Raw genomic sequence first — 16825 nt, forward strand, 5'->3', positions numbered from 1 at the left:
TTTCTGGATTGGTTCCACAAGTGTTCCATTCTGGAGGTCAAGCAGTACCTTGAAGAGAAAGGACTTGACTTTAAAGTGTTGCTGACTGTAGACAATGCTCCTGGCCACCCTGCGGCACTCCGGTTTGCGCATAACGACGTTGAAGTCGTCTTTCTCACCCCCAATACCACCTCCATCCTCTCGACCAAGGCGTCATTAGCTGTTTCAAGGCCACGTACACGAGGCTTACATTCTCACGGATCCTTACCGCAATGGATGCTGATCCCAATGTTAATGTGATGGAGTGTTGGAAGTCCTTCAACATTGATGATTGCATCACTTATATTAAACAGGCAATAGATGCAATCAAGCCTGAAACAGTCAATGCATGTTGGCAAAACCTATGGGAAGACGGCGTGAATGATTTTAAGGGTTTCCAGACCATTGACAAAGAAGTGCAACTCATTGTTCAGGTGGTCAGGCAAGTGGGTGGTGACGGCTTCGTCGACATCCTCGAGGAAGAAATTGAGGAATTAATTGAGGGCCATAGAGAAACATTGACTAATGAAGAGTTAGAGGAACTGATAAAATCGTCTACAGAAGATGAAGATGACCACGAACAGGAAGAGCCAGCAACTTGGAATCTTCATAAATTTTCTGAAGTGTTCCAAGCAGCGAAACACTTGAATGATTTAATTTCTGAATATGATCCTTCTATGGAACGAAGCCTCAAAATCACACGTAGTATTATGGATGATTTGAGACTGTACCAAGAAATGTTTGAGGAGACAAGAGACAACAGCGACAGTTGCCAGTCACCATGTTTTTAAAGAAAAAACAACCAGCAGCAGCAGAGCCTACACAATCAACTTCTCGAGCTGAACCAGAGCCAACCATGACAGGTTTCAGAGTAGCAGCCGTGTTAGTCTGTATCCGCAAAAAGAACAGGACTACTTGTGGCACCTTAGAGACTAACAAATTTATTAGAGCATAAGCTTTTGTGGGCTACAGCCCACTTCTTCGGATGCATAAGAAGTGGGCTGTAGCCCACGAAAGCTTATGCTCTAATAAATGTGTTAGTCTCTAAGGTGCCACAAGTAGTCCTGTTCTTTTTGCAGAGCCAACCACTTCGTCTACGACTCGCTCTCTGTCGCCCAAGCCTGGCCCGTCGTCTCCTGGATCGACATCAAGCCCTGACGACTCAATAATAGTGTTGTCAGGGGAAGAGGAAGACTAATCATTGGAGTGTGTACAGTACAAGACTAGCAAGAATATCCAGGATGACTGGTGACTGTTCAGGTTTACAGTACTGTACTGTTTTCATTTTTTATTCTTTCATTCTTCTGTCTCTCTTATGTTATTAAAAATACTTTAAAATTATATTTTGCATATGTAGTCTATTATATACTGTACTGTACATTGCTGTATACAATACATAGTACTGTACAGGGTTGTATACACAAAATTGTACTTTATGGGTGATTTAAGGGATTTTCAAGGGTCATTTTGACTATACGTGGTTTTCGCTTTACGCGCTGACTGCGGAACGTAACCCCAGCGTAAGATGAGACCGACCTGTATTTGTTATGTCCCTTTAAATAATGGACTGGAATCTATTTGGTGTTAGCATAGCAGTTTTTCTTTATTTCAAGACAGCAGACACCAAGTGAAAAGATCTAGACCAGCAGTTCTCAAACTGTGGGTCGGGACCTGAAAGCGTATCACAACACTGTTTTAATGGGGTTTGCTGGGGCCCGGGGCCAAAACTGAAGCACGAGCCCCACCGCCCAGGGCTGTGGCCTGAGGGCTTCAGCAGCCCTGGGCATCAGGGCTTGAGTTATAGGCCCCAGGCTCAGGGTTGAAGCCCACAGAGGCTTCAGCTTTGCCCTCTCCCCTCCCCGCTGCCCAGGGTGGTGGGGCTCGGGCTTTGGCCCTCCAACCCGGAGTGGCGGGACTCAGGCGGGCTCAAGCTTCAGTCCCCCATCCTGGGGTCGTGTAGTAATTTTTGTTATCACAACGGGGTCGCGGTGCGATGAAGTTTGAGAACCCCTGATCTAGACAGAAAGTTATCTCCTACCTTAACCTTCCATACCTTCCAATGTCAAAAATGTGTAACATAATATCAGGAGAATCAGGTAATTAGCACAAGGGACACTCTAGTCCCTTATCTCTGATGAACACAATGCTTAAAAAGATACTCTTAGGACAAAATGGTTAGCCAATGATTTCTTTTGAGAGAGGATAGCATTGAAGCACGGATTCATTCCTTGCAGTGCTCGACTTAACCTGAAGGCTAGTCTGAAGAGATGACCTAATGTACTTCCAGCACTTTTTTGGGACCCTGCCTTTAACCACCCCACTCAGTCCAAGTGTGTAAAATCTTCACAAAATGTTACAGCTTCCACTAAAGGGGAGCAGGGCCACAATGTGCTGTCACTAAGATTCAGTAATACCCTTAACATTATGTGGCATGCTTGAATGAGAATATAACAATGTAAAAATACTTTTGTAACATCATAAATGTATAAATGGCATCTTTTTAAAATGCAATATTAAAAAGAAAAAGGTAATAAGCTTTAAAACTATCACAACAGCACCTAAATATATTTCCTCCCAGATTTCCATTATGCTAGCAAATTAAAAAACCATACCTTTTACCACAGCCAATTAGAGTGACTTTTCTAGGAGTATTTCATAGTTTTCCAGGTTCAGCTTTCTGAACAATATTAGTACTTTTTCCTCAAAAGGCATTTGCATCACAAGAGAGTAAGTGAATACAGTACAAGAGACAGAACTTCAAAGCAGGATCCTTTTTCAAAGGGGCTTCTGGAGGATGTTTTATATTTGGAGTACTTAAATTTTCTGGCAAGTAGTCCCAGTTAATATTAGGTAACAACAGTGGATTTTTTCCCCACTGAACCTAGGAGGGATGGCAGATTCTATTTTAGTAAAAGCTTTGAAGATAAAGAGCTGGCAGCAGCACAATTAAAGCACGGGACTGGAGGAGCCAAAGCCACAGCTCTTAATGGTTATTTTCAAATTACTCGAAGCACGGAAGGATGTTGAAGGAGACTTTTTGAACAAGTGCATGTCATAAACCTGTCTGTAAAACATAAGACTAAAGCCAAACCTGCTTGACAGATCTGCAACACGTGTGTATATTTCATTAAATGCCTATTCTCGACATGTGAAAAGTTTTATAAAAACATTACAGTACACCTACATATCATCATCTCACTTAGGAGGGAAAAAAGGGAGATCAGCCTAACTTTTATAGTATGTAACTCTGATCCTTTCCACCATTATAAAGAAGATAATTATTTTCAAACTCCTTCCAATGAGTTGTACACATTAATTTAATGAAAAGGTCACTTTAAAGTTGAAAGTTTGATTAGCTCTGTTTTTAACAATAACATAACTTTCACAAAGGCTCCAGAGCAGTAGCATTCTCTCATCAAATTCATATTTCTACATTTTATTTTTACCTATAATTTCACACACTCACACACACACACACACACGGCAGGGGAAGGATTTTATTTTTAACTTTTTCTCCTCTATCTCCCCTAGGTTGCACCATTCCCTAGATGCAGGCCATTGAGAAGGATTCTGTTTTCCAGGGATCAGGAGCTGACAATCCTAAAGGTCGCCAGCAGCAGCTGCACTGGCATCCTCTTCCAAGAGAAGGACCCAGACCATGGAAAAGCCAAAAAAACACTGCAGAAAGGAAGGGTGCTGCCTCTACCTCAGTTATCCCCATCCAGTTCATGTGCAGAGAAGATTAGAAGGGAGGATTCTAGAAGAGCACCAGACAGCAGGGGAAACAATTAAGCAAAGGAGTGGCTGAGTGGGATCTCTGCAAGGCCACAGAAGGGAAAGAAAACTGCTCGGCAGTGGAGAAGGTAAAGTGCAATGGGGAAGCTAAGAAAAAAAAAGTGTGCGCTTCTCTGGCTCCACGTTGAATCAGTCTCTCTCCCCATGAGTAGTATACTTTCCCCATCTTAATAAGCTCCCACTCAGCTGCTCCTCTGCTCAAGAACTTCCTCACCTGGCCCCACTGAACTTTTAGTATTATCCCCTCTAGTTCTTTTGCCATCCATAGCTCCTCTTTAAAACATACCTCTGCAATATTAACAATAGCAAAATATTCAGAACAAAAGCGTCTGACTTAAAAGGGCACTTTCAAGGATGGAAGACTCAAAATTTGATAATCTCCCTGTTTTAGCTATTTCTATAGTATCCAGGTCTGTAGTTTATAAGTACTGAGGATGTAAAAACAGATTTCAGTCTTAGCCTTCCCAGTTTAATTCTGAATGGGGGAAGGGAGGGAGCAGGAACGTTCTGAAAAATCTCTTTTAGGATTTCAAATACAAGTAATTTAGGATCTAACGCATTTAAAAAAAAATCATTTCAAACATCACATTCCTGTTTCAATCATTCTATAAAACATACTGTATTTACCTGGTGGGGGAATCAGAGGAGGAGCGGTACTGACAGTTGGAGGGGGTGGGAGGAAAGGAGGTGGTGGAAGGTGGGTAGGTGGAGCTCCCGGAGGGAAAAATGGAGGTGGCTTGGTAAAACTGTCTACATCAGCACTGGATCTTTCTGAAAGAACCTGTAAGATATGAAATCTACAGTTACAATTGTTATGTAGAGACAGGTTGGAAAATATAATTTTCTTCTCTTTCTAGTTCTTTCCATTCATACAAAATATCTTCTTAAATAGATATGTAAGGAATATACATTAAAAAAAAAAAAAAAAAAAAAAGCTTTTTATGAACCAAACTAAATATTAAAAACAAAGAACATTTTGAATTCCTAGATTAAAAAAAACTACATGAAGCTGGAGTTCGGGTTGAGGCTACATATTAATAATTTAAGTGTAAAAAATATTACAAGAAAATTGTAATTATTACATTCAGGTAATTCAGACTTAGGATTTCTTTTAAATTTAACCTGAATATGCGAAAGCATAGGAATACAGCTAGAGCACCCAAAAACTTTAATTCTGCCATATAGTGATGCCATGGAGGGAAAAATTAGAATAAAAACCCTGATTACCTTCAAAAATCAAATTTAATTTAATTTGGGACCACAAACACTAAAATTTCTTATTACGTAGTGTGAGCTAGTGGAACAGTGACACAGAAATTCATTAAAATGTCTCCCTTCATTACAAGCCATTTATGCCTTAAGTCAGATTTTTATTTCTTAAACTGCATATTAAGAAAACTCTCCTCACTTCTTTTTAACATCAGTGTCATTTGGGGGGCAGGCATGCATGGCAGATGACTATTTTCAATATAACAACCACCCTGGCGATAACATTGACATTTATATTTATAATATATGTGTGTGTTTACAGAGACACGCGCGCGCACACACACCACCACCCCCATACAGGCACGATTAAGTCAATGTAGCTGCCTGGGGTGTAAGTCAGCAATTACTAAAAAGTACATTAAAATGTTTTCTTTTGATCATCATCATCAATTTGGATTTCACAGAGAAAAAAGTTTCTTGGAGTTAAATACAACACATTAATTTTAAATGATATTTGTTCCTTTTCCTTGGTTATTCATATTATCATCATTCATCCATGCAGTTTAGAATTATTTATTCAGACGATAAGGTGAAAGAAAAAAAAGCCCCTCTTTGGTCAGTGACACAACATGTGAAAATCTGCAATACAAAACCTGTATGTTGCTATTTTCATTGGCACGCCGCCTTCCTTCCACTCTGCTGATAGTGATGGTCTGTCCAATCACATCTATTGTACCGGACAATCTCCTGCAACACAGGACAAAACGGAATAATCAAAAAGTACTAAAGGACTTTTACAAAGCTTAGAACAAGCAAATTAAACAGCAAAGGCAAATAATATATGAATCAATTAAAGTCCATAAGCTCCTTCCTCTGTACAAAAGCTATTTACAAGTCACATAAGGTTTCTGCAGAATGCTAGATCCTAAAAACATGTTTCATTTATTGAATCATATAACGTCAGCTTTCTTGTTTCTTTAGAATTAAGGAAAGGAGCAGTACAGCCGTCTCAAGAATAAAGGGTGAATGTTTCCACATTCCACTCCCACACTTCCCTACAGTAAACAGCCATATGTTTCTGCCTATGTTAAAAGAAAAAGATCGGCAACATTGGAATTAAAGAGTACTGGTAACATGTAACAAGAAAAGCGTATTCTCAGAGAAATTCTATAAAAATTAGCAAATGCAATTAAAAAAAAAGTGTTACAGGAAACTATCAAAACACAGGAAATTTAGACTTGAGGCTGCAGAAACTATACCTGTAATGGTCCATGGAAGATGGAGAGAATGACAAGGTAAATAATAAGGCACTGATAAAAACGGTTAGCATACTGTGCATACTGTAGATATTGCAGCACATATTACATGAAATCACCCATTATCCTTGGGCTTCTGCAACATCTAGACATAGCAACATACCATTTAGTGGGTAACGTCAAATGGAATAGGGTACTAGAAGCCAAGAGACCTGGATTCTGTTCTTGGGTTGATAGGTCTGCCTGAAACTCAGAAGCCACTTAGACCAGGCCACTTATCCTTTGGTACCTGTTTCCCAAAATGTAGAAATGTAATATGCAAGGAGCTGCCTAACTGCTCTAAAAACAAAGTAGAGGCAAACACTTAACTCCTTCCTGGGTTTGCCTTTACTAACAAAGAAATTAATAGTAGGATAAAGCTGAACTCAAGCCTCTCGACAGACTTTGTTTTAATTTTTGTTTTTGGCAGCCACTGACCCCCAGTGCGTCTCAACCTTTTTTCACCCAGGATCCAAAATCCATCTGTAGTTTATTGCCCAAATGACAAATAAGGACTGATTCAGAATATAAACCCATAACTGGTTTTGAGTGCAGGTAGGTGGGGGGACTGGTGTAAGTACTTCTCCCTTTCCTGTCTCCACAACAGTCAGGTCCAACAGCACTAATAAGCAGCTGTGGAACCAATTACACAGTTTCTTGAAGTGATGCTGCCCCCAGAGCTGAAATGAAGGCAAAGGTGTGGAGTGGAATGGCAGTTTCAATAGAAAGAGTAGTAGAAGGGAGCAGAGTTTCTGCTACCATCAACTTCATTTGTTCCTGTTGGGCCTAGTGTCCAAGGGATTTTGCTGTTTCCACCCACTTCAACCTGAGAGGTGCAACCTAGTGGTCACCTCCTCATGAATAAGGCTACGTTTTAGTCACGGGTATTTTTAGTAAAAGTCACGGACAGGTCCCGAGCAGTAAACAAAAATTCATGGCCCGTGACCTGTCCATCACTTTTATTATATACCCCTAACTAAAACTTGGTGGGGGCAGCCCTGGGGGTACCATGGGTACTCGGTGGGGGGTGGGGGTCGCAGCCCAGGGGGCGCCGCAGGGGCTGGGGGTTGGCGGGACTGGGGCAGGTTCCCTACCCGGCAACTGGGAAGTGGCGACCTCCAGCTGCTAGCTCCACCTGCTGCTTCCACTCTGACCCAAGCTCTGGTTCTGCAGCTCCCATTGGCTGGGAACCACAGCCAATGGGAGCTGCGTGGGCGGTGCCTGCGGGCGGAGGCAGCACGTGGAGCTAGGAGCTGAGTTCCTGTCGCCATTCCAGGTAGGGCCCCCCCCAGGTAAGCACTGCCCCATACCCCAATCCCCAGGCCTGACCCCCCCCCCCGAACTCCTGCTGCTGGGGGATGGGGACCCAAGACTGCCCCAGCAGCAGCTGGTGCAACTGGCCCAGGGGCTGGCCAAGCTGCTCAGATGGCTCCTGAGCCAGCGGCATAGGCCACTGCAGAAATCACGGAAAGGCACATAATCCGTGACCTCTGTGACAAACACAAAGCCTTACTCATGAACCACCAGAGGGTCTTGACCCAAGTTTTACTCTACATCCACTCAGAGATTTTCTGCATTTTTTTGTCACTTTATATTACTGAAGATCTCTCACCACCTCAACCATCATCCTTTTTGTCATAGAGGAATGGATCACAATCACATAGAGATTTGAGATAGAGATGAGACAATACATTTCGGAATTCCACTGATTGACAAATTTTCCAAGTACCTTAAATATCAACACAAAGGTCATGTACAGTAGCTATGTTTGAAAAACCATTCATTTAAGATTTTTTTTTAACACAATATAATAGAAAAAAAGAGACATGGTTGTTAAAGAATCTGTGGTATTTGTGTTAGAGCAGAAGGTATTAATCTTGGTACCTTAAGCAAATTCTAGCTCTAATAACTGCACCCTGCCTACCCAACTCCTCCTGAAATTTCACTTGGCTAATCCAGTCCCTTCCAGTTCTAAGCTGTCATATACTATTGCTCTGTGCCAGTAAACAGTTTCCACATGTCACCACTTCAAGCGCAGTTTAAATGTCGTACATATATCCCCTAACTACTTAACAATGCTTTGAGAGATTCAGTGTTTATTATGCTCTTTGAAATCCTCATATGAAACTCACCATATAAGTGCAAGTTATTAATAAAACATACAAGTTATGCTAGCAAAGAGACTTTTCTTCACTGTCTCATGAAGTTAACTAATCTACTTTCAGCATCATACTAATACTCCCCTACCTCTGTACTCTTTCCTCAGATGTGTTTCACTACATGCTTTCAAATCGGAGATGTTTTAAAATGTTCTCATAAGATATACTGCTCTGATAATGGAGAGGTTTCCTTCACGAAACCTGGACTACTCATTTTCACTGAGCTTCAAATAATTCCCAAAGGTCTGCATTTTGGAGAGGACTTCTAAAACTAAGGGATACTAGGTTCTGAGGTAGAAGAAAGACAAGGTCTTCTAAAAATACATTTAAAAGAGGCAAACACAGACTAAACAGAATATAGCAATTCCAGTCCCTTAGAGATGTTGACACATATTTTTCATTTTAGAAGCAGGAGTCCAAAGAGTCTGAGTTCCCATTTTTCTTCTCACCCCCACTGTGGCAAGGGTCCTAGTCTCGCTCTCTCCTTTTATGAAGTGATACAGCTGTGAAACAGTTTGAGAATTTTAACATTTTGTCTTTCAATATGTTGCTCTTATTTTACTCCAACCTAATTTTTTTGCATGTATTTTGTGAATTGGAAACAGGGAGTAGACAAGGCTGCCTCTTTTCTCTGGTTTATTCTCTTTAGTATTAGAATCTTTAATGACAGCAGTAAGGAAAGAAAGTGTGTCACAAGGTATCAAATCATGGAGACTGAATGCAAGTCTATACTATATACAGACAATTCTCTATTACTAGTTAAAGACCCAGCTACTAGTAAACCAGACAAGTAACAGAACACTGCAGTACTTAGAATAATATCAGGATGTAAAGCCAACTGGGTTCAAATGGAAATTCTTCTACCTTTTACATTCTGCCATCCTTCTGTTTTTAAGAACTAGCAATTTATATGGGGTCACAAAAAGCATGAATTATTTAAGAGTGACATTAAACAGAGCTTTAGAGCATATTGAGAGAAAAACAGGAATAATTCAAAAATCAACACTATTAGACAGAGGACTTTTGGAGACAGAGTCATAGATTCTAAGGCCTGAAGGGAGCATTGTGATAACTGACTCTGCCCTTCTGCATAACAGGCCACAGGACTTCCTTTAATTAATTCCTGTTTGAACTACAGCATATCTCTTAGAAAAACATCCAATATTGATTTTAAAATTGCCAGTGATGGAGAATCCACCACAAAACTTAGTAAGTTGTTCCAACAACTAACTGCCCTCATTGTTAGAAATGTGCATCTTATTTCAAGCATGAATTTGTCAAGCTTCAACTTCCAGCCACTTTGTCTGCTAGATACCTTTGTCTGCCAGATTGAAGAGCCCTCTACCATCAAATTTCCGCTCCCAACATAGCTACTTATAGACTGTCTCTTATAAAAGTCTCTTTAGGTCTACTCAGCTTCACAATTCACAACTACTTTGGCCCAAAGCTACTACTACTAACCAGCCGGAAAATTAACTTTTGGAACTAAAAGTATTTTTTTTTTAGTTTTATATGGCAGAAAAAGCAAAGATTGAAACTGAAGAAACTATATGCGTCCATGAGGAAAGCAGACATTCATCTATCTACCATAAAGCTAAGCTTATCAGTCTTACACAAATTCATTAAATCAAATGGATGAGAACATATCACCATAGGTGAAAACCAAGCATTACTTACATACAGTAAACTGCAAAATTATGTCATAAAGCTGCCAGACTACATAATAAAACATATCAACAGAATATGAATGTTTTTAGTGACATTAGTCAATACAGATACAAGAGATTGAAACATTTTGGGAACAAGTGGGTTGAAGGTAGGGTGAAAAGAAAAGAATGGAGGACCTAGCTATTTGGGTCTGAAATTGCAGGCAACACAGAAACTATACCTCATACACAGAAGTTATTTGCTGATTTTCTAAGCCAAAAACCCAAACAATATATCACACCAGTGTTTCTAAAAGGAGGTGAAGGCAAAATACAACTGGTGAATGCTATATGAATAAAAAGCATAGTGTATATATAGTGCTTAGACAAAAATAGAGGTCTATTTGTGTTGTGTGTGTATATGTGCATATAAGGAAGAAAGGAAGTGGAGGGGAGAGGGAGAGTAATATCTACCAGTATTTACAATTAAAATACATAATCTGATGAAAGGTCTTGGATTACCAACCCTTAAATCCAAAGAATGAAAAACTGGATAATCAGCTCAAAAAAATCAGAGTTAAATAGGTTTTGATTATTTAAAGCATGCTCCTAGATTTTACAATTAAGTCACCTACACGCTAAAAGCAAATTTGGGAGGCAGAGTTTGTAAGCAGACTGGCCCAGTTAGAAGTCAGTCTGCGTTCAGAGACTATGCTGAAACTCACGCAATTAAAATCTTTACGTGTTATACAAGACCCCCTAGTGAAAGCACAAGACAGGTCCATGAGATAGCAGCTGACGTTGAATATCTGGCAAGGCGAGCGCTGGCAATTATCACCACATTCTAGGAACGTCAATGCATAGGGTGGTTCTGGGATAGCATTCTGACAAAAATAAATGAACCAAGAGTGGATCTCCAGATCACATACTTTACACATACAACCACTGTCCAAACAACATAGTGTAGATTTCCAGATACTGGAAGAGGGATATGAAGGCTCATGGACCTTGTTTTCCTTATCTCAGACTCATGGACCTTGTTTTCCTTATCTCAGATTGTTCACTTTCTTCTCCCCTTCTCCATTCAGTAAACTTTGTCTGTTTTGTGTAGGAGAGAGGTACACATGTAACTACAGTAACTCCTCGCTTAACGTTGTAGTTATGTTCCTGAAAAATGCAACTTTTAAGCGAAACGATGTTAAGCGAATCCAATTTCCCCATAAGAATTAATGTAAATAGGAGGGGTTAGGTTCCAGGGAAATTTTTTTCACCAGACAAAAAACTATATATTATACAGATATACACACAGTATATGTTTTAAACAAACAATTTAATACTCTTCACAGCTATGATGATTGTGAAACTTGGTTGAGGTGGTGAAGTTAGGGGGTGGAAGAGGGAAGGATATTTCTCAGGGAATGCCTTGCTGCTAAATGATGAACTAGCACTTGGCTGAGCCCTCAAGGGTTAACACATTGTTGTTAATGTAGCCTCTCACACAAGGCAGCACGAACACGTGGGAGGGGAGACAGCATAGCAGACAAAGACAGACACACACCTTGTGTGTGGGGGAGAGAGAGAGATGCACACTGCCCCTTTAAGTAAGCTGACCCACTCTTAAGTGCAGTCTTTTTAAGTGGATCAGGAAGTTGAGACAGCAGATGCTGCCCCAAGCTCTCTCGGTTTCTCTCCATCTGTGTCCCCTCCCTGCTCTATATGGAGAAGGGGTAAGCAGGGTGCAGGAGCAGGGGGGAGGGGGACACCCTGATATTAGCCCCCCTCCCCGCCCCGCACAGCAAGCAGGAGTCTCTGGGAGCAGCTCCAAGGCAGAGGGCAGGAGCAGCACATGGCAGTGGGGGGAGGGACAGCTGAACTGCCGGCAATTGATAGCCTGCTGGGTGGCTGCAGCACAGAGAACTTAGGGGAGTGGGGAGCTGATAGGGGGGCTGCCGGTCCACCCTGGTTACAAGCCCCCACCAGCTAGCTGCAACGGGCTGCTCTTCCTGCAAGCAGTGGACAAAGTAGGCAGCTGCCAAACGATGACGTTAGAAGGGAGCATGGCACAACTTTAAACAAGCATGTTCCCTAACTGATCAGCAAGGTAACAACAAAACAACATTAACCGGGATGACTTTAAGTGAGGAGTTACAATAATATATTGGAAGCTACAAGAAGTGTTACTTGACAGAATTCTTTAATACAAATTGAACAGTTCAAAATCCTTCCTTTTTAAAACATACTCTGTATTTGTTGTCTACTTCCTGAAAAACAAACAGTGAAAAAGTTCTCTCCTAAGTTACTTACCTTATAGTAACTGGGATTCTTTGAGATATGTTATCTACGTGGATTCTACTCTGGGTGAGCATATTCCCCATGCATGCAAGAGTGGATTATTTTTGGCCAGCAATGTCTGTTGGAGCCATGCTTGCGCTCTAGGTGCCCTCTGTTACAAGCCTGGATGAATATATTTTTTCCCAAAGAGGGAGCTACTCTGTCTAGTGTCCTAGGGCACACTCAAATCCCATCCACAATCTGAACAGGAGAGCTCATCAGTATTGTGCTGGTATCTGTAGTTGGTACCAAGGCAGAAGCACCTCTAACCACAGATGAGTCCAGCAAGGGTGACTCCAGTTATGGGGTCACCGTGAGATCATTTGGTACTGACAATCTGGGCTAGAAACATCTGCACCATGGAGGTCAACATCAGAGTCATGGGCATCGAGGTTATCAGTACCAAGTGTACTGTGCTGACATTGGTACCAAGTCAATAGTACTGGGAGGAGTATGAACCTTGGTTTCAAGATGGTACCACAGATTCTTAGTGACCAGCCAACATACTTGGATCCATCATACTTGGATCTAGCCTGTGAACTCTTTTCTACTGAAGGGCAAGAGCCAATACAGAGGCATGATGGGCCTTTTGCCTCATTTTACTAAGCACCAGAGAAGATGACCTATGCCTACATTTGTCCTTGCAGTGATGGCTCCTTCCTATCCCTTTCTGATGACTGGATAGAGGAGGTCTTGACTGCTCTTCAATACTCAGTAGTCAAAGAGTTCAAGCTCTTCAATTGAAAAATGAGCCCAGGAGCTCACAGCAGAGCCACTGCTCACAGGAGCACTAGCTGAAAGTTCAGGCTTCAAGGGTTCCTTTTCTCAGACTTTGAAGAAGCTCTTCATTGAGCACTCCAGCAGAAAGAGCCCGAGGCAGGCCTCGCTTGCTTTCTGTGTCCTCTTGGAGAAGGAGCACCAGATTAAGCTTCTCAGAGACATGCCCCTTGCCAAGGCACAAGAGGCACCTAGAGAGAGCCCATCACTGAGCAGGAGAGCAACCTCACAAAGAAGGACAAATTTTAAAACCTGGAGACTTTAATTCAGTCATAGTGTCTTGAGTTCCAGTACTGGGGATATGTCCTAATCTACTAGGAAAGAGTTTGGTTTGGTTTTTTTGCCAATGGGCATAAATAAAACTAAACTAACTAGCCTAATGAGACCAAGATGTAAGTGTACGCTAAAAGGGTTCCATCTTGCTGCCATGGGCAGTAAGAAGAAATTGAAGGACAATTTTGCTTGCTCCACCCTTTATGCCCCAAAGGCACGTAGGGTGCAGGCACTGCCCCAAAGGACCCTGCGTGCCAGAAAGAATCTAGTCTTGCAGACATGGGGCACATGCACACCAGAAGTATTATCTACATGGACAGTCACCTTCAGCCCCCAACTAAAACCTCTCCATCAAGGATCTACAACCTATCCTGAAGGATGATCCCTCACTTGACAGGCCAGTCCTCGCTTACAGACAGCCCCCCAACCTAAAGCAAATACTCACCAGCAACCACACACCACACAACAAAAACACTAACCCAAGAACCTATCCTTGCAACAAAACCTGTTGCCAACTCTGTCCAAATATCTATTCAGGGGACACCATCATAGGACCTAATCACATCAGCCACACTATCAGAGGCTCATTCACCTGCACATCTACCAATGTGATATATACCATCATGCGCCAGGAATGTCCCTCTGCCATGTACATTGGCCAAACCGGACAGTCTCTAAGCAAAAGAGTAAATGGACACAAATCAGACGTCAAGAATTATAACATTCAAAAACCAGTCGGAGAACACTTCAACCTCCCTGGTCACTCAATTACAGACCTCAAAGTTGCAATACTCCAACAAAAAAACAGACTCCAATGAGAAATTGCAGAATTGGAATTAATTTGCAAACTGGACACCATTAAATTAGGTTTGAATGAAGACTGGGAGTGGATGGGTCATTACACAAAGTAAAAACTATTTCCCCATGCTAATTTTTTCCCCTGTTACTTCACATCTTCTTGTCAACTGTTGGAAATGGGCCATCCTGATTATCACCGTCGAATCGTGGAAGTCAACGAATGGCTACGCAGGTGGTGTCGGAGAGAAGGCTTTGGATTCTTCGACCATGGGATGGTGTTCCAAGAAGGAGGAGTGCTGGGCAGGGACGGGCTCCACCTAACGAAGAGAGGGAAGAGCATCTTTGCCAGCAGGCTGGCTAACCTAGTGAGGAGGGCTTTAAACTAGGTTCACCGGGGGAAGGAGACCAAAGCCCTGAGGTAAGTGGGGAAATGGGATCCTGGGAGGAAGCACAAGCAGGAGAGCGCAAGAGGGGAGGACTCCTGTCTCGTACTGAGAAAGAGGGACGATCGATGAGTTATCTTAAGTGCCTATACACAAATGCAAGAAGCCTGGGAAACAAGCAGGGAGAACTGGAAGTCCTGGCACAGTCAGGGAACTATGATGCGATTGGAATAACAGAGACTTGGTGGGATAACTCACATTACTGGAGTACTATCATGGATGGATATAAACTGTTCAGAAAGGACAGGCAGGGCAGAAAAGGTGGGGGAGTTGCGTTGTATGTAAGAGAGGAGTATGACTGCTCAGAGCTCCGGTATGAAACTGCAGAAAAACCTGAGTGTCTCTGGATAAAGTTGAGAAGTGTGAGCAACAAGGGTGATGTCGTGGTCGGAGTCTGCTATAGACCACCAGACCAGGGGGATGAGGTGGACGAGGCTCTCTTCTGGCAACTAGCAGAATCGCAGGCCCTGGTTCTCATGGGAGACTTTAATCACCCTGATATCTGCTGGGAGAGCAATACAGCGGTGCACAGACAATCCAGGAAGTTTTTGGAAAGTGTAGGGGACAATTTCCTGGTGCAAGTGCTGGAGGAACCAACTAGGGGCAGAGCTTTTCTTGACCTGCTGCTCACAAACAGGGAAGAATTAGTAGGGGAAGCAAAAGTGGATGGGAACTTGGGAGGCAGTGACCATGAGATGGTCGAGTTCAGGATCCTGACACAAGGAAGAAAGGAGAGCAGCAGAATACGGACCCTGGACTTCAGAAAAGCAGACTTTGACTCCCTCAGGGAACAGATGGGCAGGATCCCCTGGGAGAATAACATGAAGGGCAAAGGGGTCCAGGAGAGCTGGCTGTATTTTAAAGAATCCTTATTGCGGTTGCAGGAACAAACCATCCCGATGTGTAGAAAGAATAGTAAATATGGCAGGCGACCAGCTTGGCTAAACAGTGAAATCCTTGCTGATCTTAAACGCAAAAAAGAAGCTTACAAGAAGTGGAAGACTGGACAAATGACCAGGGAGGAGTATAAAAATATTGCTCAGGCATGCAGGAGTGAAATCAGGAAGGCCAAATCACACTTGGAGTTGCAGCTAGCAAGAGATGTTAAGAGTAACAAGAAGGGTTTCTTCAGGTATGTTAGCAACAAGAAGAAAGTCAAGGAAAGTGTGGGCCCCTTACTGAATGAGGGAGGCAACCTAGTGACCGAGGATGTGGAAAAAGCTAATGTACTCAATGATTTTTTTGCCTCTGTCTTCACAAACAAGGTCAGCTCCCAGACTGCTGCACTGGGCAGCACAATATGGGGAGAAGGTGACCAGCCCTCTGTGGAGAAAGAAGTGGTTCGGGACTATTTAGAAAAACTGGACGTGCACAAGTCCATGGGGCCGGATGCGCTGCATCCGAGGGTGCTAAAGGAGTTGGCGGATGAGATTGCAGAGCCATTAGCCATTATTTTTGAAAACTCATGGCGATCGGGGGAGGTCCCGGATGACTGGAAAAAGGCTAATGTAGTGCCCATCTTTAAAAAAGGGAAGAAGGAGGATCCGGGGAACTACAGGCCAGTCAGCCTCACCTCAGTCCCTGGAAAAATCATGGAGCAGGTCCTCAAGGAATCAATTATGAAACACTTAGAGGAGAGGAAAGTGATCAGGAACAGTCAGCATGGATTCACCAAGGGTAAGTCATGCCTGACTAACCTAATTGCCTTCTATGATGAGATAACTGGCTCTGTGGATGAGGGGAAAGCAGCAGACGTGTTATTCCTTGACTTTAGCAAAGCTTTTGATACGGTCTCCCACAGTATTCTTGCTGCCAAGTTAAAGAAGTATGGGCTGGATGAATGGACTGTAAGGTGGATAGAAAGCTAGCTAGATCGTCGGGCTCAACGGGTAGTGATCAGTGGCTCCATGTCTAGTTGGCAGCCAGTTTCAAGTGGAGTGCCCCAAGGGTCGGTCCTGGGGCCGGTTTTGTTTAATATCTTTATTAATGATCTGGAGGATGGTGTGGACTGCACTCTCAGCAAGTTTGCCGATGACACTAAACTAGGAGGCGTGGTAGATACACTAGAGGGTAGGGATCGG

At 42.6% G+C, this 16825-nt stretch overlaps 1 protein-coding gene across 7 annotated transcripts in view; it reads right to left on the reverse strand.

Annotated features, from left to right (window-relative positions):
* Positions 1-16825, reverse strand: part of FIP1L1 (factor interacting with PAPOLA and CPSF1) — an 81198-nt gene that overhangs the window by 36790 nt on the left and 27583 nt on the right. For all 7 annotated transcript variants that reach the window (XM_065405245.1, XM_065405243.1, XM_065405240.1 and 4 more), the window contains 2 exons: positions 5676-5769; positions 4441-4594 (listed from right to left, as the gene is read on the reverse strand). In XM_065405245.1, the coding sequence (XP_065261317.1) occupies positions 4441-4594; positions 5676-5769 (248 nt within the window). The remainder of the gene's footprint in view (positions 1-4440; positions 4595-5675; positions 5770-16825) is intronic.

Source organism: Emys orbicularis, chromosome 5, assembly GCF_028017835.1.
Source record: "Emys orbicularis isolate rEmyOrb1 chromosome 5, rEmyOrb1.hap1, whole genome shotgun sequence".
NCBI classification, from domain to species: Eukaryota; Metazoa; Chordata; order Testudines; family Emydidae; genus Emys; species Emys orbicularis.